Raw genomic sequence first — 22,181 nt, forward strand, 5'->3', positions numbered from 1 at the left:
AGGTGAAAACATATCCTTTCTGCCTATTGCATGCAATGCTTCACTCCTATGATCCTTCAATCTGGGAAAGTTGAAAAAGACGTGGTATGCTGTCTCATCCACACTCTCACAAACTGGACAACATTGTTACCTTATTAAATTTCTTTAATTTTTCTAAGTTCCATTTCTCAATTACTATTTGCTTTCTCTTTTTTCTTTAAAGCTATTCTCATCTCCATCATGAACAGCACAAGGTCACTACTGATATCTGCATATGGTAATCCATTAACTTTCTTAAGCAGCATTTCTATACCTTTTATCTACTAAGATATGGTCTACCTGATTGCCTGCTTTGTTCCCCAGGGGATACACATGTACAGGTCTCCTTTCGTGGTTTTTAAACCAAATGTTAGTCATAAATAATTCTTTCTCTTGGCAAAATTCTACTAATCTGTTCTCTCTTCCATTCTTTACTTCTAAGCCAAATTTTCCTGTCACACCTTCCGAACCTCAGTTTTCCAGTCTCCTATGTACCTTATAACTTCTGATCTTATTTCATCTTCAGTACTCTCATACATTTCTACAATATCTTCTCTTCATAGTTCAATGTTGGCATATATATAATAGTACTATAACTAAGTTTTTTGGTAACATACCAATCCTTAATTATATTAATCTGTCATTTATGTAACATTCTTTCTGGACCAGTTTTGCTACTTCATTCTTCATAATTACTGCCACTCCTTTTTTTCCTTCCTTTCTTTCAGAATAGATTAGAATTTTTTTAGAATAGAGTTCTGTACTCTTTACTTCACCCTATCTGTCCCACCTTACTTCAATCAATCCTAATATTCCATTTTATTTATTTTCATTTCCCTCTTGAGATTCTCTAACAAAGTCTTGCCATTCCTTCTTCCGATATGTAATCAGAACATTGACTTCTTTTATTGCTTCTCTTTGACAAGCTATTTTAACTCCAGAACATTTCACAGAAAAAGTTAGTATAGTTCATAAGATCATAGTAGCATAGTGTAATTAATTATCACTAGGATCTCTAATGCTAACCCATCAGGTTGGTCTAGTGGTGAAAGCATCTTCCCAAATCATCTGATTTATTTGGAAGTCAAGAGTTCCAGCATTCAAGTCCTAGTAAAGGCAGTTATTTTTATACGGATTTGAATACAATATCGTGGATACCGGTGTTCTTTGGTGGTTGGCCCTTTCAATTAATCACACATCTTAGGAGTGGTTGAACTGAGACTGTGCAAGACTACACTTCATTTACACTCATACTTATCATCCTCAGAAATAATAACTGAACGGTAATTCTAAGAGGCTAAACAGGAAAAAGAAAAAAAGGATCGTTAATGCTGTGGTTTTCCGTTGCCTTCTGTATTCTAACACCGTTGACTTGCTGACTAAACAGGAAAAAGAAAAAAAGGATCGTTAATGCTGTGGTTTTCCGTTGCCTTCTGTATTCTAACACCGTTGACTTGCTGAAGAAGTTCCTCTGCTTTTGGGGGTAGTAGAATGTTCTGTGCCCACTACTGCTCTGAGGGCGCTGTTGACTCTTATAATAGTGGTTAACTCGGGTCATTTCTTTCATTAATCCTTTTTATATTCTAATCGTTTCCTCTTCTTCCATGGGGACGTGAATACCAAGATTTTCCCTTCACGAATCTCTGACTTTAAAGGCATTCCCTAGATCATCTAGTACTTTTAGAGAAGGAAGCAGTTATAAGTAACTTACAGTATGCAACTGCGAAATTTTGTGGTTCGTAATAATACCTTGTTTATTAGTTGAAATAAATTTCGCTATTTTACATAACTTTTGACAGTATTAAGAAATATTTAGAATACTATTGGTATTATAGATATAAAAAATATAATTTTAATATATTTTGCCTATGCTAGGTATTTTACATTCCATTATTCAGATGCAATACCACAGAAATTTTCATTCTTATGTTGACAACACTTTCTATGCGTGTGTAAATGTGAAAGCTATGGCGTGTTGTTGTGTAATGTCCGTTAGTCTTTAAAAGTTTGCCGACGTTATAGTTTTGTAAAAATGCCAGCAATTGGAGTAAATTTGCGTGTTACGGGCCACTGCAGTCAGGGAGATCGTAAATATATGGAAGATATGTTTGCTGTCGCTTATCAAGAAAGAGGTGTGCAAGAAGTAGAATATGCTTTTTGTGGTATATTTGATGGCCACGGTGGGCCTGAAGCTGCGGTTTACGCCAAAGATCACTTACTTGACGCTGTTCTTAGTCAAAGAAATTTTTGGTCTGGTAATGATGAAGATGTTTTACGTGCCATACATGATGGTTTTATTGAAACCCATTATACAATGTGGAGAGATATTGGTAAGTTTGATTTACTTGGTTAGGTTAACCTATTCTTTTGTGACAAGATTATTGTTCCGAGTAATGAATTTCTTGTACATTCTGTGGTTGCTGTATAACGTTTTTAAACTTAAGGTTTTTTTTTATCAATCGTTCCACCGGTTCTGTACACAATTATTTTCTTCTGTTAATGTTAACCTTTTAATTTCTGTCTTTATGTTCAAGCTGTTTTCTTTCTTTTTTTGCAAACGTAAAGATTGATTTTCCATTTACTGCCGATTTTTTCTCTGCATTTAGTATTTCTACAGGGATATGTGATTCATCAGCATGTTTTAATTTGAAATTATATATTAAAAAACAATTAAAACTGTAGAGGTACTATTTCAGTTGCTAAGATAAATTTCATATAAATTATATCTTAGTGAAAAAACTAATTTTGATAAGTAATTATATTCTGGTGCTATGATGCAATTTGTCAGACTATTCATGATCGTGTATGTGCGCGCGCGCGTATTTATATATACATATATATTTATGTAAATGGCAGTGGTAGCTTATACAATTTTAATCAGTTGTAATTGGATAAATAAGTAGTAAGTATTATGTATTATACATAATGTTTGACTTTATATAGTTGTGTGACAGTGGTCATGCAGCAGTCATTTTCAAGAGGATGCAGAAATGTAATATGCCATGTTTTATGTAATTAATAATGAACATTTAAATTTATTTCAGTATTTTACTAAGACTGATGTTTAAATAAAAATAATTTTGAAATTATGTAGGGTAGCCTATTTTATAATTTGTTAAAAACAAATTGAAATCCATAATTTAATATTTATATATGTATTTTTATGTATGCCCTTGTCTCTCATAATTATTATTGCGATTATATGCGTGTATATATATATATTTAATCAAAGCCAGACAAAACTAACCGAACTCTGGGCCATATTGTAATGTTATTTTGTTATGGCAACTTTGTGCAAGAAGGAGGGTTTTTACACATTAAAGAGGAAGAAATTAGAAAATCAACAGTTATATAAAAATAGTGATAAAATTAATGAGGTAGATTCAACTTCAAACATAGTAATAAATTAAAATTAAACAGGGAACAAGAAGAAATAATAAACAGTTTGTCAGAAGTAGAGAGAATTAGAGAAGTGGAGAAATAGAGGGAAATTGGAATTGAATAATCCACAAAATTTTGAAAATTTCAAGAAAATTAGAGAACACATTAAAGTAATTATAGGAAGCGAAGTGTGACATAAAATATTTTTGGTACTTACATATTAACGCCACTGCAGCTACAGCTTTATTTAAAAACAAAGTAGTCAATCGGATTTTGGTGGAAAATGGGTCGATATAGAATTTAACATAGATTCAAAACAGTCTCTTTATTAATTTTAATAAATGGTTATTTATAAATAAATAAATAAATATAATTTTACCAAAATGAACCTACGCTCGCTAACCTTGACTAATTAACAGGAGTGTTTTAATTATTTAAATACATAATTGCAATAATTACTGAATTTATTAAATAAATACTCAAAAAATTACGGTGTTAATTAGTCAAGGTTAGCGAGCGAAGCGAGCATAGGTTAAGTTTCGTTAAATTATATTTATAAAATAAATTAATATAAATATAACTATTTATTAAAATTAATAAAGAGACTGTTCATTTTCCACCGAAATTCGATTGGCTACTTTGTTTTTAAATAAAGCTGTAGCTCGGTGGCGTTAATACGTAAGTACCATATTTTTAAATCCAATGGAATTTATTTAAGCTATACCAATTCAAAGAATTTGTTTAAGCTAATAAAATTAATAAATGGGAAGTAATAAACAACACTATTAGACTCATTAAATCAACACTAAGTGAAAACTATAAATATTTCATTAAAATTTTAAAGAAAATTAAAAGCACAAAAATGATATTTGGGTAGTAACTTAAGGTTAAATCATAATTAGAGATGTGGGATGAAAATGTTGAAAATTCTATTTTATAAATTACATTTTTATTTATTAGAAAGGATTTTAAACTGATTGACTTGAAAGTATCTGCTTGCCAGAAAGTTTGAACAGTTATACAGAATATTATATTAAATGTGGAAATCCTTAGATGGGGTGTTAAAACTTCAAAAATTATTTAAGAATTTGCTTACATTAAAAATTTTAAAAGAAGAGTTGGGTGAATCTTAGAGACATTGTAAGATGTGTCAGCTAGCGAAAAGTAATAATCACATTAGAGATAGAGAAGTAAAAAGGGCAATCACAAAAGCAATCCAAATCACTAACCATTTGCAGATGCTTTAGTCCATTATTAAACACTCTAGCAAGATAGAAAAAGATCTATTTATATTAATATCTTTAGTACCTGGTTATTTCCAGTGGGAAGCATTTTATTAAAACTGGTAGAAAAAGCAACAGAGAAGTGGGAAAACCACTAATAGTAATAACTGAACACAGAACTCACAGTTTATTAATTAAAAATGGAAGGAGGAATTAGATAAATTTGGTGTAATATTAGGGTTTGTATCGGTATTTATTCACAGTTGAATTTGTGTGAAACATTACTTTGGAAATATGGAGAGTATTTGAGTACAGTACATTTGGAATAACAAATAACCATATCGAATGTTAAGATGTATGCAGGATGCTGAACATATTACAAAAGAATAATCATGATGCAAGTGCTGCATACCGCAGGAAGTATTTATTAATAAAAAACAGTGTAAATAAAAGCTTAGAAATAACGATAAAATTGTAGAAAATATTTATCAAAGATTTAGAAAACATATTGATGAATAGGAATAGAACAATTAGTAAAGCATGTAGTAAAACATTGTGTAAATTGGATGGTTCAAGAATTTTATTTTGACAGTAGGAAGTAAGAAATGTGTCGGAAATGGAAAGAAATATTCAAAAATTGTAGCTGTGGATGGTACAAAAATGTATCAATTAGATGATGGATAGCAAAGAAAATGATAGTTATAGATAGGTCAACTTTTAAAATATTTACCGAAAGAATAACATAAAACAATAATAAAACAAGTAAATGTCATTAGTATTTGATATTAAGGTTTGGAATTGATAAAGTGAAAGTGAAAATTGTGTTTTTTAGCTTGCAGAATAAAACATAGAAGTGGGAACTAAATTAAAATGTTTTAAAACACCTGAAAGTAATGAAACTCACCATGGATATTCTTAATTTTTCATTTTTTATATATATATAGGTCAATCCATTTGAATGACAAGGGTGGTTGCTTGACCAATTCAAAAAAAAATTTAACTCGCCCGCTTGTTTCCTACATGTCTCAGGACCTTAAAACTATTTTTTTTTAAATTTTTTTATTTAAGCACTTTACCTGTTACGGCATGCACACCTATTTTTGTGATTGTAAGGGTTTACAGAAAAAAACATAACTAAAAAACTATTGGTCGAAGGATGAAACAAAAAGAAATTTATTCAGATTCTCTCAAGGTAAAAGATTGGTCTAGTGGTTTAGTTACCTATCCCTCTTCTTTCTATGAGAAAATTACCAATAAAGTTGAACATGAAAAATGGTGAAATTTCACTTTTGGTAATTTTTTTCTAGAGGCAGGGATGGCATACACAGTTTGAATTATTTATTTATTTATTTTTTTTCTTTGGAAGTTTTTAGGGGCATCGACTACTTTGGTCATTAGCCCATCCCACTTCAAAAAAAAAAGGTTCAATAATTCACATTTTCATGTATCAAAAAATTTTACATTTTCCTATAACTTCTGATCCAACAAATTACTTCCTAGGCTTTCCTTTTGGCCATCCTTTCTTGCACCGTTTTTCCATTCTGCGAAAGGCCTCAACTTCCGATGACAGTGTGTCTGAGGCCTCGGACATGGCATCGTCTTCTCTTTCTGATGCCAATGACGTTCGCCGGGTTACATCAGGTGATGAAAGCTTCATTGGTGCTGTTAACATCGTTGCAATTGAATCTAGACTAGCAAGCGATGCACTTTCCGCGGCTGATGAGCTGGATTCTATCTCTACTGCAGTGCTGGGTCCAGCTGAAATAGATGCTCTCGCTGAAGCTGTTCTTTGAGCTTTTGGAGGCCCCATTGTTACAGTTTGTATATCGTCGACGTCTGGTGCTTTCTCAATAACGACTTACACCTCCATTTCGGTAGAGTCGGATTTTCTTGTCACTATTTCCTTAGGCTTGTAACTACACGACGGAGTGATCTTTTCCTCTTTTCTAGACAAATCAGATTTTTATTTACTACTTCAAGTGATGGTGTTATGATTGCAGGTTTAGCTAGTTTTTTATGCTGCGCTGGTACGTTTCTTTTATCAACGATGTCAATGCGGGATTGAGCCTTCTCATGTTTAGATGGTTCTGTGCGATGAGTCAACTCTATCTTACCATCAATGATTCCTTCTATCATTGTTGCAAGGCTTGGTGCCATTGTATTAAGCAACTGCTCCACGTGAATTATTTTTTTATATGTTAGTAGTCTTACCATAAATAATATTAATGGTGATATACTTACCCCTACATTTTTATGAATTTTTGAAAAGTTTTTTTTTTTTTTTTTATTAAAATTTTGGCTTCAAATACTCTGATAGGGCTGGTAATAAAATTTCAAATTTGCACAACTTACAGTGTTTTTGTAGATGTTTATAGCAAATAAAAAAGTTTCTTGTATATTGTAGTAATAAAAATTTTATAACTTCTCAAAAATCGTGAAAAACCTGTTAAAAGTGATACCATTTTGGCTCTGTAAATAAGTGCTCCAAGGGGGTTTTCTTGGCACTTTAATATTTTTATACTTATTACTGTAGTTGGAATAGACTTGTTTGAACCATTCAACTACAGTGTTCACGTTATAACAGGCACTTGAAGTCATTTCCAGTCGAAAATTCATGTTGCAACATGAATTTTCATTCAATGAAAATTTATGTTTGTTGCATAATTTAGCTTTGCAGTTACAGACTGGTCATTCTGATGTTAGTCAATGGTATGTTCACATCTTTACTGAGTGTCAAATTTCATCCTGTGTTTGAAAGTGTTTATTAAATAAATAAGTTTTACTTAATAATATTTTATTTGCAAATTTTAAAATCAGATAAATTTTTATATTATTTTCAAGTAATTTCACATAAAACAGTGGAAGAACAATGTTCCATAGGAATTTATGTGAATGAAGAGTGTCATAAAACAGTGTATGGTACAGTGCCAAAAGAACTCATTAAAATTTGTGAATTTTGTGATGAAAACAACTTATTTTTTTGTGCTAATTCAGATGTCACTAGTGTTTGTAAATATGAAAAAACGTTTTTGTCAAAATTCAGTCATGTGTATGGACAGTTCTGTTGTGACCCTTTGGGAACTCATAAAAAACCAATTAAGAAAAATAACATTAGAGCAAGCTCTTAAAGAACACATTTTTCCAAATTTAAATTTAGTTCCTGGAAGTCTCTTTGTGTTAAACTTTTTCAAAAGTATTTTTTCAGAAATGTAAAAGTTTTCAAAAGTGGTAGATAGTAGCCTCAAAAAGGACTGTGCAGGTTCATTTTTTCCGTCCAGCTGGACTACATACATCATTTCAAAAGTCTGAACAAGATGAAAGTGTGGGTACCGATCTGCAAAGTTCTGAGAAAGTTGACACCACTTGAACTAACTATAGTAACAGGTTGCCCAAGAGAATTATCAGAAGAGATAATACAGTGCTGTTAACCATACTAAATAATAAACTTTCATTGTTACAAAAACAGGCTATTTCATTGAAGAATGATTAAAATTTTGCTACAATTTATTTTGTTTCCGATACTGTTTATAAAAATAAACCAATATAAAAATAAAAATGACTTCTTGAATTCATTGAAATCTCAGTTTGGGTAAGTTTTACAAGCATATTTGAATTAAACTTGTATTAGGTTACTGGTATCGGTTAAGTTATCATTAAATTACGACCTATCATTAATAATTTAAAAAAAAAACTATTTTAAAAATATTGAAAACATCAACTTCAACAACATAGGGGCTAAATATAAAAAATGTAAAGTTCTAAAAAGACAAGAAACTTCCTTGGAGCACTTATTTAGCGAGTCAAAATTGTATCACTTTTGACAGGTTTTTTTATGATTTTTAAGAGGTCATAACTTTTTTATTTGTCATAAACATCTAAAAAAACACTACAAGTTATGTAAATTTGAGATGCTTATCCCCAACCTCATCAGAATTATTTGAACCCAAAATGTGAATTTTTAAAAAAAAAATTAGTTTTCAAAAATTCATAAAAATTTAAGGGTAAGTATATCACCATTAATATTTATGGTAAAACTTCTAACATACAGGTAAATAAATGATTAAAAAAATAGTTTTAAAGTCCTGAAACTTGTAGGAAACAAGTGAGTAAGTTTCAATTTTTTTTGGATTGATCAAGCAACCAGCTTATGTTTTTTTGGGACACTTCAAATGACTATATATATAATGAATTTGCGACTTAGTTATATATATATATATATATATATATATATATAAAATGAAGTCAGAAATTCATTTACAGTATGATCAAAATGAATGAAGTTTGAAGAACTCTTGCACTTAAGACTTGGGTTCTATAAGATAATAAGAACCACAACTTGCTTTCTAAATACCTGAAAATATAATTCCAGAAGATGTTTTCTATGGCCTTCCTTATGAAGGAAGAGATTGAATTGTAGATTTATAGAAGTGTTTATGTTTGTCTTTTGATTTATGAATATTTGATTTTTGTCACGAACTGATAAAATAAGAAATTAATTCATCTTCTTAGCTCCAACAACTAAAGAAAGAGAATATAACTAAATTAAAAATTAAAGTAGCAGTTTATTAAAAGAAATTTGTATAGAAAAATAAATTAAGTTGCTTAAATAGAAGAGATTATGAAAGTCTTTTGTCTTCTTTTCTTTTTTCAAGTTATTGTTTATTAATTATAACAGTTTAATGTGATATACATCAGTTATTAATTTTTTACTGCTAATGAGCAAAAATATACTTTGTGTAAACATGAAATTCATTATAGTTTTTGAGATGTGTTTTTATATAAAGGTCTGCAAGCTCACACACATCTTGTCCCCATGCAAATGATTAATCTTTTTCTACATTATCAATATAGTTAGCTTCCTTTTGGGTAATATCTTTATAAAGTAACAAAATGTTGTCAACACGTGTATATATATTCCTCATAACAAATTGCAATTAATGGTTTACAAAAAAAAAATTCTGAGGGAAATATACAGATTTTTGTTTTTTCTCAATCATTTTCCATAAATTAAATACTTTATTTATTTTAAGAAATACTTTAGTATATTTACTGAGCATAGGGGTTCAATAATGGCTGTGTTGTATAATTAATTACCATGTTGTAAAGCTATTCACAGTATTGTTCTATACATAAGATGATTTCATTATTTTATCACTAACCCCGACACAGTCACCATTAGGAAAAGTGTGTAGCTGCATATATTTTTTTATGATTTGGTAAAAAATTAACTGTGATTCAACATTCAGATTATTAGCATTATGTTTATTATTGATTAAAGTCAGTTTTATTAATTATTCTTTACATGCAAAAGTTTTCATGGTTTTTTAAAAGTTTAAAGGGTACACATATAATTGATTTTTTTTATGTATTAAAGAAGCGTTTTTTAGAACAAGCTAAATGAAAAATTTAGCCCAGCATTATCTAGAAACCAGTTACAAAATTAGTTAATTAAAAATGAGATTTTTAAAGAACCTACTTAGTAAACAATAATTAAGTAGGAAATTTACTTTTATTTTATTAATAATGATCCAGAAAATTCATTATTGAATAGTAATAATAGGAGACCACATCTTATAGCCTTTTTAATTTTCATTTTATTTAGAATCATTTTGTGTTTTTTTAAAATTATTAGAACAATGATATCCCTCCCTTAAATTTTGTTCATGGGAGGAAATAACTTTGCTCTTGATATCTATTTTTTTTTAAGAGTTTTATCTATTTAAACAAGATGTGTGCACTAAGTCATAATGGGGAGGTTTAATTGTGGTTTTAAGGTAAATTTAAGATTTCTATTGGGTTTGCCTGTAACAAGAGTTCTTATTACATCAGTCATTTCATAAGTACTGTTTATTTGTCAATTGATTTTTTTTATAATTATTATTTCATCTTTTTTCATTTATTTATTTATTTACTTAAAATATCATTTCCTCAGTGTGTTCTGATGATTGGTTGTTTGACAGTCTGATCTAGTTTTAGACTTCAAATAAAATTATTTTATATGTGATTTTTGACTATTTTCTTGTTTTCCAGTCTACTTCAACAACTTTTCTGCGTAACTATTTGTATTTTTTACATTTATTTTGAAAATAATTTTTTCTATTTTTTTTTTTTTTTTATTTGAATATTTGATTATATTTAGAGTTAAAAATTGTAGGAGTGTTAGTGAGCATTTACATTTGTTTAGATTTCAAGATGAGCTAAGGAGTTTTTATATATATTAACATCTTTTTTCTGAAGAATGATAACTTTCCATTCTTTGGAAAAAGATAATTTAATATGTTGTTATCAGAGATGTGCATCAGGAATATTCCCAGGAATGAATTTTTTTATTAGGAATATTCCCCAAAAAATAGGAATTTTTTTAGGTTAGATGTACATTGATGTTATTTCAGTGAATTTATTAAGTCATGTACATGTACATATGTCTTTCATTTATGATATTCAGGTCATATCTATTCATATATGAAGAATACATTCTTGACCATCTAACCCATTTAGACAAATGAATCAAAAGAAATTGCCAACAAAGAGTGAAAATGTGCTTACATAGAAAATAGTGTAAGATTATTGTTTTGAGGCATTCATAAAACAATAGTAACCGATCCAGGTACCATTCTGTTACGTATATATGTAAATAATTCTTATTGTCCGAAGCCTGGACCTGTCAGTGTCAACCCCAGCCTCTTGTATCATTTTACTAGTTAAATGGTGATGGTAATTATTTTGATGACCCACATCAGTTCAGTCATTCATTGATTATTTCAAACATTTTCACCAAAAAATTATATTGCACTCAAAATGGAATGACACTAATCTTCAAAACGTGGTGTCAGTATCTTAACCAGTTAGCACTACCTCATATGATGATAACTTGGTGTGTGGTTAATTTTTGTATTAATCATTTTGTCTTTAAATCTGCACTGAACTATTCTTCGCTCCACAATTGGAAGAAAAAGAAACTCCATTTGAAAATACTCAAAACAATAATAAAGTACAAAAAGGAGGTGTTTGTACACAGGTAAGAACTTCATATATAATTATTAATGGTTAATCTTACCCAACAATGTAGAGCAAGGCACAGTCATAGTGAGCGTTCCTAAATTTTTAGTTTGAAGTAGATTGGTCATCCAGTATAAAGATTAATTCTTAAAGAATGTTGTTTAAATGTTATATTAGTTAGAATTAGATTTTATAAATTTATTTTATTAAAATAATCACCAACATTAAAATAGTTAATCAAATTACAGTACTTTATATTGAGTTATTGATGTGTAATATTTGACTTGTTTTAAGACCGAAATTATGTATACATTTTTCTTATCTGTTATGTTGATCTGTTATTTGTTCATGATTGCCAACATAAACAACACATATTTATCAAACACTACGTATATTTAATTGATACATATTTAAAAAGCCTCATTAAATTTTTATTCTTTTTTTTTCTTTATATTCAACACACCTCTTTAAATTTGTATTTCCTTTCCTTTTTGTTTGTAAAAACCCATTTTATATCAATACCTTTTTTATCTTTTGGCTTTTCAACTTGTTTCCAAGTTCCACTTTTATTTAAGCTTTCTATTTCAACATCCATAGCTTTATCCAAATTTAAGGTTTGCTGCTTAGCATTGCTTCCTTATGTGTATTTGGTACAGTTACATCACATATTAATAATTGGTTACATAACCTTCATTTATATACCTACTATTTCTTACTCACTATTCATCGTACTATTTGACATCCTAACAATATTCCTAATTTCACTTTATCATCCCATTTGGGTTTTCTTAAGTGATCTGGCAATTCTTACAAAAACTTGATTTCAGTATAATTTTTTTGGCACTAGGTTTTTCACCAAAAATTATTTCACAAGGTGTTTTATATTTAACAGTGTTAACTAGAGTTCTAGTTTTCATGTAAGCTCCTGTTTTAATAACTTCTGGCCAATAAATATTATTAATTTTTACTTTGGCCAACAAACACCTAGCCATATCCATAATTGACTTGAGTATTTATGTTACACTATTTAACTCTTGAATATAAGTTAGGCATGGAATCATATGTAAGATTATCATATTAAATTTTTTATTCTTTTACCAGTCATATTTTTTATTACTTTCACATAATCTATGAAACAATTACAAAATTTGACTTAGATTTAGTACAATAAATGTTTTTTCTAGTTTATTACAATCATATATGAATGATAAAAAATATATTTTACTGTGATTGCCTGCTGTTGCATGGGGCCCATTTAAATCAGTATAAATCATTTCTAAAATTTCTTTGGCACGTTTTCTGTTATTTTCAAAAGGTAAGTTATGCATTTTACTTTTTATACATATTGTGCTTTTCATTTATTCTTATATTATTTCTTTGGTACACAAATTAATAATTCATTTTTGCATAAAATATTTAAATAATTAAAATTTATATGTCTCAACATGACATTTTTCTTTCAAAATCATTTTACTTTTATTTTCATTGTTTACTAAACTTACATCTATTCTTTTATTTTGTTTATAAATCACTTAATTCATCATAATATAAATTACCTTTCTTTATAGTGATAGCTATTAATTCTCTATTTTGATTATAAATTTTAGAAACAATGCCACATAATACTATGAGGGTAAGTCAATTTATTATCCGCAATGTAGTTATAAATTTTATTGCAATACAAATAGGAAACTTACATGTACATCATTTTTCAACATAGTCCCCTTGTATTTCAATGCACTTGGTCCATCGTTGCACAAGCTTCCTGATGCCCTCATAAAAGAAGGTTTTCAGGTGAGCTGCGAGCCAGGAATGCACCGCTTCTTTCACTTTTCGTCCGAGGTAAATCGACGGCCCCTTAATGCTTCTTTTAGTGGACCAAACAAGTGGTAGTCAGAAGGGGCAAGATCAGGACTATACGGAGGATGAGCCAATACTTCAAAGTTGATTTTCTGGAGCGTTTCAGCAGTATGTGCAAGGGCATTGTCATGCAACAACACAATACCTTTCAACAGCAGTCATCGGCGTTTGCTTTGAATTGCAGGCTTCAGCTTGGCAGTAATCATCTCACTGTAACGCGTACATCTGATTTTTACATAACTTTTTTCTATTTTTGCTATTAATCTCAGATGTATTTACTTCAGTAATAAAAGAATTTCTGTTGATGTGAGGTTCCTTTTTAAGACCATGATTATTCTTGACCAGAGTGTACCTTGACTGTTTCCATCTTGACAATTTCCTTGGTCGGTGACCATCCTCTATTTTTTCAACTATTTCCATGCAGATGTAACAACTTTTTTCAGATGACCAATTTTACCACAAAGAATGCATTTTCATTTTGATTCAGTAGAAAGGCACTTGACTTAAAAAAAATCTTTTGATTTCAACCTTATTTTATTGTTCAGGTATTCAACCGTTAAGTATAAATGAATCTTAGAAAAATTGCTACCAGTTACTATTTTATTTTTCATGTTTCTTTAAAATAGCTTATTGAATTTTGTTTCATTTACTTTACATAAAAAAAAAAAAAAAACATTAAATAAAGTCACTTGATTATTATTTCCATAAACTTGAAAATACTGCTTTTTTTGTGGCAGTTAAGATACATATGGCCATCTTCTAATTTTACATCAATTTTATATTCTTCTGATAATGTATCAATTAAATCTCCAATATAATTATAAGATGGTGGAAGTGCTTTCATTATATATCTTAGTTTCTCCTGTTCGGTGATTTTTACGCCAGCCACTTTGAGCTCGTTTATTGCTTCATTGAATTCATCAAAAAATAATATCACTTCTGAAAAATTTTCCAGTTTGATACTTTTCAAGATTATTTCTACATATTTCTAATGCCGTAGATTCTTTCAAATAAATTTCAAGAATTTTATATGCTAAATCAAGTTCATTGATATATTCAAGTTGTTTATTTGAAATGGCACTACAGATATAGTTCATAGCTTTAATATCAGCTGCTTTCCAAATACCAATATTATCCGTATCATTTTTTTCTCTTTCAGCAACATCTTTAAAATTTTTAAACTCAGTAACTTTGAGAATTGTTTTTTTGTCAATATGAATACTCAGTCCCGTCGAAAACTGGTATCACAGTATCACGTATTTTCATGTAAATCATTTTGCTTACCTTTAATAATCGAAAAATAGAATTTTTCTTCTTTACAAGTTTTCTTCTTTTTAACTTTCATGACCACTTACTATTTATTTTCACAAATATTACTGTACTCTACTACCATGTTAGATGAACTTATTTTATTTAATAATTAATAACATAAAAGTTCAAATTATAATAGTTAATATTCAGTTGTGGATGTGTACCATTAAATTATTCTATTAAGAATAAAATTAAATGTACATTCTTCTTATCTGTTATATGGTGTTGCTAACGTAAACAAACAAATTTACCAAACACTACATATGATCAGTTTATTACATATCCAACAATATTTATGCTTAATAATGTTATGTTAAATTATTTTGGTATTTTTTAAGGTACTGTGGGCAGATACCACCACTCCAGAAGAATGCTTTGAAAAACCACTCGTTTGATAAAAAGTTTTAAAATGTTAGTGGATGTAAAACAATTTTTATTTAATATGAATAAGTATTTAAAATCGCATACACTGAGCAAGGAAGATGTGGATTTTGGGGAACCCAAGGAGCAAGAGGACATGACTCCATCTATATCAAGGCCTAGTCCCCTATCCTCTGTTCACTTATGATGTGGGTTCGTTACATCCATTGTTGGTTATTTTGACTCGATGGAAAGTCACCAGGTTAGAGCTAAATCCATATGTATTGTTATCTCTCCTAAATCCACATAATTGATAGGGAAGCTAATTTTTTTGCCAAAGTGCGAGGGTTTTGGGGTCCTGAATTAATATTGTTTGTTGTGAATGCACCAAGCTCCAGGATAGTCAGTTTACTAATAAAAATTTATTTATTACAGGTGAAAGCGAACATTGTGATGGCGCGAGCTGTGTACGTTACCGGAGCGCCATTAGGGAATTTTTTAGCACGAGCTATGGTAGGAATTTTTTCAATATTTGAGGCCTTCATTCACACCAGCAACAAGGAAGTCCCTGTCTACTACCTTATATACAGAGTACAGTCGTATGATGATTGATGTTCGAAACATCATCAACACATCTAATGATTTGCACCTTCTGTGTGATGGTTGGAGCAACATTTGTAATGAAGTTATTTTCAATTTCATGATCACCACATCAGTATATCCAAAGCCTGTCTTCGCTAAGTTTGTGAATGTAGAAGAAAATAGGCATGACTCCCAACTACCTCACTTCTTAAATTCAGGAATTCCTAAATGTTTATGGAGCCCAGAAATATATGCTACTGATGGGAGATAATGCTAGAAATTTACAGAAAGCTTTTAAAATTGTTGAAGAGAATAATGCACAGCATTTCACCATGCCCCTTTTTTGCCTTGACCATATGCTTTATTTAACTAGTAAGGACATCCTTACCACTACAAAAGCGTCCACTTTGATTAAAAGTGCAATTAATGTTGTTACAATGATAAAAAATAGCCAAAGGCTCAGTGTTACTTTGGGAAAGATTAATAAAAGCTATGTATCATTAAAGCTTCCTGGTAAAACTCTGTGTGTTAAATTTACATTGTCTACAAAGTTTATACAACAATAACAACTGCTTGCAACAAATATGTATGAACAGATGTCAAGGACCTATTCAAACATCGTAAAGGTGTACAAACTAATGTTTTAGTTGATGAGGGTTTTTGAGTTCTCATAGAAAAAATGATTTCATTGTTAAAACCAATAATCAGTGCAATTTTTCTTCTGGAGAAATATTTAATTCGCAAAGTGCATGGTATTTTAAAGAATTTAGAAAAATGTTTTATTGGATATTTTTACCAAATGGCTTTCTTTCAAGTGGGAAACAAACAATTTATGGGAAGACTTTCATGAAAGAATGAAAACATCTGTGTGCTCAATTCATTTCACAGCTGATTTATTAATCCAGCCTCTCAGAGGTCAAACTGCTTAGCCTGGGCGTTAATAGGCGGAATCGAGTTCAATGACCAAATACCCCCAAAAATGACCATGAATGAGAAATCTGTTGTGGCAGAATTTACAGGATACAGGAGGGAAAAAGAAAATATTTGGGCTAAAGATTTTTTGTGGAGGTCAGTAGAAAGCATGGCCCCATAGAATGGTGGACAAGACTGGTACATGGTGTACTGCCTTAAAGTAGCTAGTGCATTTTATCATCTCCAGCAACATCAGAGGTGACTGAGAAGTACTGATGGTGAACAGTGAATTTTGTAATTAATGTTAAAATATTGTAGCAATTATTTTTATTAAAGCAATTCGTAAATTAAATATGAGGATTAGAGTAAAAAACATGGTTACATTATATTTAGGCTAGTACAAATTTGCTCTTTATGACTTAATAAAAGGGGCGCACTATGGTAAAAATATGCGCTATTGTCTATATTTTATCAGTAGGTATTTTTAGAGGAAAAGGTTGGGTGTGTATAAATTCCCATTAAAAATCATTAGTTCCCAAAATTTCCAGGAACATTCTGGGAATATTCCCCCCAAAAAAATCCCAGGAATTTACCCATCACTGGTTGTTATAGATTACAGCTCTTTCCTGGATTAGTTAACCTGTTTAGAATGATTGAATTAACAAATTTGCCGACTCAACCGAAATTTCAACTTAACTTCGATATGTTCTATCCTCAACTTTACCTGAGGCCTAAGAAATAGATGTGTTCATGAAAGCGCCTGAATTTAAAAAAGTATTGCAATATTACAGTATCTGTAGGACATGAACATTTCTGTTAAAAGGCTTGCGTGATTTATTTGTTCATTGATGTTAAATTCATTTATTTAATAAGTTTTATCCTTCTTTCATTTTTAGATAAATGGCCTAAGACATCACAAGGGTTACCCAGTACGTCAGGGACTACTGCATCAGTGGCATTTATTAGGAATAGCAAAATTTATATTGGCCATGTAGGGGATACGTGCATTGTTCTGGGAATTCAAGATGAAGGTAATATTTTCTAATGCTTTTTATACATGTGCTGTATGTTATGAGTTCATACAGTACAATTATTGAATTTATTAGTTTGTTAGGTTAAAAAAAAAAACATGGATTTATTCGTAGCTTTACATTCATTATTATCTGTTGCTGTTCTTATAACATTTTGGATCATAAAAAATTATATAATGAAATACTTTTTTGTAAAACACTTAAGAAGGTGACTTCAAGATCTGTTATAGTTATACACAGTTTTATACACTTTGTTACTGTTTATTATTTTTTTATCAGGAAGCTCATCCTAACTAGTTTATTAATACATTCCATAGTGTTCTTGCAGATTAGGTTGTGTACATTATTTAGTTCGGGTTTTAGATTCTTGTGTAGTTGCATATTATAATAAATCTAAAACCTCATCACCTCTTCATTTGATTTCTCATTTACCTTTTTGCTAGTTTATTCAACTTAGGACATATTTTTATACATGGAAAATAGGTGTGATTTTATTTGCTGTTATTTGTTTTTGTTTTATGTGCTAAATAGTTTTTATAACAATGTTTTGTTTCCTGTTTAGTTATTAGCTGCTTATTTTGATATATTTCATCTGTGTAATATAAATTTAAATATGGCAAAAAAACTGGCTGACAGTCAATGTAAAAATAATTTTGAGGAAATTTTGTATTAAAAAAAAATGCAACATTTTTGAAAAATAAATACAGGGATATATTCTTCGTAATGTTTAAAAAAATGCAGTCAGTACAGGAATGAGCCGAAAATTAATATGTAATTAAAGGTTTATGTGATTGAGTTTACAAATCAACTATTTATTACTTGTATAAGAAAGATTTCAAGTAGTACTAGTTTGATTGTTTTGTTAACTTGTTGATGTCTGTCATAGGTGAAAGTGAATGGAGAGCAGAAGCTTTAACCAGAGATCACAAACCAGAAGATCATGAAGAAATGACTCGTATCCAAAAAGCTGGTGGTAAAGTATTGATGAAATCTGGTGTCCACCGTGTGGTTTGGAATAGACCACAAATAGGACATCAGGGTCCTGTTCGACGGTCAACACCAATTGATGAAATACCTTTCCTTGCTGTTGCTCGGTCTTTAGGTGCGTTTACTTTTCATAGTATAATTAATTTTTTAAGAAATTATTCAATCAGATTAGATTGTTTTCTGTAATTTTCAACCTGTTGGTGCATTGTTATTGTATCATACAATGTACTGTTGTATATGTACCATATAATCGCAAAAAAAAGTAATTGTATTGATCTAATGACTTTTTGAGTTACTATTTCGAATCTTAATTTTTAAAATTAAAAATAATAAATTATTTCATTATTTGGTCTTTTTTTTTGGGAAGTATTTGGTATTAGGAAGTATTTTTTTACTTATTTAAATGTTAAATAACCTGACTTATTTTTATTCTCTGTTTTGCATCCCATAGCAGCTGATTGGTAGAGTTGTTATTGTTGTGCATTTTTCAAGCAAGTTTTAAGTGCAATTCCAAATCATTGTAAATGTTAACTAATTTATTGGTTATTATTAGGATTTGTATACAGGGTCTTCATAAAAGAATGGTGGGGTTTCTATAATTCAGATGAAGGCAGCAGGGAAATGTTGAGAAGTTGGTTGCCCTGATAGTCTCCAACCCGGAAGTTTGTGTAACAGCAGCTCAAAACACCACAGATTTTGTATTGTTGCTGAAGTGTGTTTAGTTCATTGCTATGTTTACTGTTCAAGTAAAACCAAAGTGTGTTTTGTGGCAGGCTGAATTAAAGTCTGTAATTTTAGTTCAGTGTGAAAGAAACTGAATCTGTTATCAAACAAAAATCAACTGGCAGACCACAAGTATCAGACAAAATTGTTGAACAAATTGGACAATCTGGAATCAAAGTCCTAACAAATCCACCTCTTGTCAAAGCCTTGAGTTAGATATTCTGAAAACAATTCACAAAATTTTACAAAAAAGATTGAAATTACACATATAAAATCCAGGTACTGCAGGAATTAAAACCTGAACGTTTCAATTTTGCTGTTGAAATTTTCCACAAAATTAATGAAAACAAATCATTCTTAGATGTTATAATTTTTATGAATGAAGCTACATTCCATATTTATGGGTGTGTTAACAGACACAGTTCATGAATATGGAAATCTTAAAAACCGCCTGTAATTTTTGATAAATGACGTGACATGCCTAAAGTTAATGTTTGGTTTGATGTAATGAAAAATCATAAAATAGGGCCTTATTTCTTAACTGAAATGACTATTAATAGAAATGTTTATCTTGATATGTTAAACAATTACTGCTTTCTTCAACTGGATGAACTCAAAAACATACAATGAATTCATTTCCAACAAAATGACGCACCCCTGAACTTTAATGCATTTGTCAGCCAGGCTTTGAATGGAAAATTTGGACATCGATGGATAGGCCAGCAAGGTCCTTTACCCTGGTCTCCAAGGAAATGAGACCTGACACCTTGCAGATTTTTTTTGTGTGGTGTCTAAAAAAACATTGTTAATGTGCAAACAATATACGACCTACATCACTCAAAAGGAAAGGATTAATGAAGTAGTTGTAACCATAACAGAAGATATGTTAATTCAAGTGTGGACAGAAACTGAGTATTGATTGGACATTTGTCTAGCAACTAATAGTGCACATATTGAAATTTATTAGTTATGTAAAAAAAAACTGTTTGAAATGACAAATTTGATAAATAAACATCAGCTGTAAATATTTTTGTTTTCATTTAATGCACGTCCAAAACCCCCACCATTCTTTTATGAAGACGCTGTATATACATGTATGAGGTGTAATCAAAAAGAATCCTACTCGGCAAAAAAAAACAAAAAACCCGTATTTAGTTCAATGCCTTATCCTAGCAATGTTTCTGTTAGAAGCAGCAATGTTTGTTATTTTCTGTCTTTAGACATCTTTCCTTTAAGTAGAATTTTAAGTTTAGGAAAGAGCCAAAAATCGCAGGGGTAGAGAAGAGATCAAAAGAAATGGGACACGAGGACTTTGATGTTCACTAAAATTTTCTTTGAAAAATGCTTCCTGTAATGGAAATGTCACTGATATAAGTGTGTTACAGCAGAAGGGGTGAAGTCATTAGGTTAAGTATTTTTGTTTTTATGAGCCAAGGTCTGATACTTTTTGATTCCACTGTGTGTGTGTGTGTACGCTCGCATTTATTAAACTATTTATTAATTAATTAGTTAAAAATATGACTATAAAACATTGTCGATTTTAGAAATGTATTTCTAAACTTAGCTTTATGTTTCTATTGTGTCCCAAGTATGTACTGAAAATTTAATTAAGATATATAGAAGAGGCGTGAAATTATTTTTGATTAAACAATATGGTTATAAAGTCGGTAAAAATGAATAGAAAGAGTTTTGCAGGCATAATTATAGTCATGTTAGTAAGGTAAGTCATTACATGACTATAATGATGCTTATAGAATGCATGTTAAGTAAAAAAAACTAGTTTGATAAAACTGTTGATATGAATCCAGATAAAGTGCTATTTTATGAATGTTAGTTATTGATTTGATTGTAGATCTTTTACTATTGTAGGTTTCATTTATTACTTTGTAAAATGAAGTAAATAAAATTGTATTACTTCAGGGCAATATACAAATCACTCTTAAGTCACATTGTTTCTTAATATTAGTAACACCTAATAATTTAATGTCTATTTTTCAACAGGAGTTATAAAATTTTAGTGTTACTTCACTTATTTCATTCATATCATTTCAATAATACATCTTCGTCAATATCTGTAAATGCTGTATACATTTTTTTCTATTCTTCTCAAGCACGAACATGTTTTTCCACCTGTGTAACTTTCTGAAATTAACTTAGTTCCTTTTTACTCTGTTTTTTTACGTTAATATGTAATGCCAATTGTGTTATTTATTTTAGTTGATGATGTATTTTTTTTAATTTAATGCTACAGCATATATTTTGCTTACTGAGATTAATAACATCTTAAGAAAGTTTCCAAGATTTAGTAAGTTTGATTTATTCCTACTGACACTTGTCTATTTAGATCTTTAATGTGGCTCTCGGTAAAATAATTTATCTATGTATTTTGACCCTAAAGAAATAGTTTAATCTCTCTTAACACTTTTTTTGGAAATTCTACCTCCTGTATGTGCTATTTATTTATGTTCTTGTTGCAAGGTTTTTATTCAAGAATATTTTTTAATTATTTATATTTTTTTTAGGTTTTTTGTGCTTTTATACGAAACTTGTATTAAAATACTGATTTATATTTTGTTTATTTAATATCCCTTTCAGTGCCAGTTTTTTTCAAGAGGATGCACAAAACGTGCCATTTTCCACAAGTATACATCAAAAGTGCCAGGTATCTAATAAGAAGTAACGGGCTAAAGTGCCAAGGCCTATTTGGCTAATTTGTAGAGTTAGTTTTTTTAAATCATAACTTTATTATTTTTTGACCAAATTGAATAACTTTTTTGTATTTTGTTCATTATAA

The 22,181-nt window shown here is 29.8% G+C and overlaps 1 protein-coding gene across 6 annotated transcripts in view; it reads left to right on the plus strand.

Moving 5' to 3' along the window:
- Nucleotides 1-1,978: 1,978 nt before the first annotated feature.
- Pp2C1 (protein phosphatase 2C) overlaps nt 1,979-22,181 on the plus strand; it is a 66,789-nt gene continuing 46,586 nt past the window's right edge. For all 6 annotated transcript variants that reach the window (XM_075362989.1, XM_075362986.1, XM_075362985.1 and 3 more), the window contains exons 1-3: nt 1,979-2,348; nt 17,543-17,677; nt 18,564-18,779. In XM_075362989.1, the coding sequence (XP_075219104.1) occupies nt 2,051-2,348; nt 17,543-17,677; nt 18,564-18,779 (649 nt within the window). In that variant the 5' untranslated portion in view covers nt 1,979-2,050. The remainder of the gene's footprint in view (nt 2,349-17,542; nt 17,678-18,563; nt 18,780-22,181) is intronic.

Source organism: Lycorma delicatula, chromosome 4 (genome assembly GCF_047948215.1).
Source record: "Lycorma delicatula isolate Av1 chromosome 4, ASM4794821v1, whole genome shotgun sequence".
Lineage (NCBI taxonomy): Eukaryota > Metazoa > Arthropoda > Insecta > Hemiptera > Fulgoridae > Lycorma > Lycorma delicatula.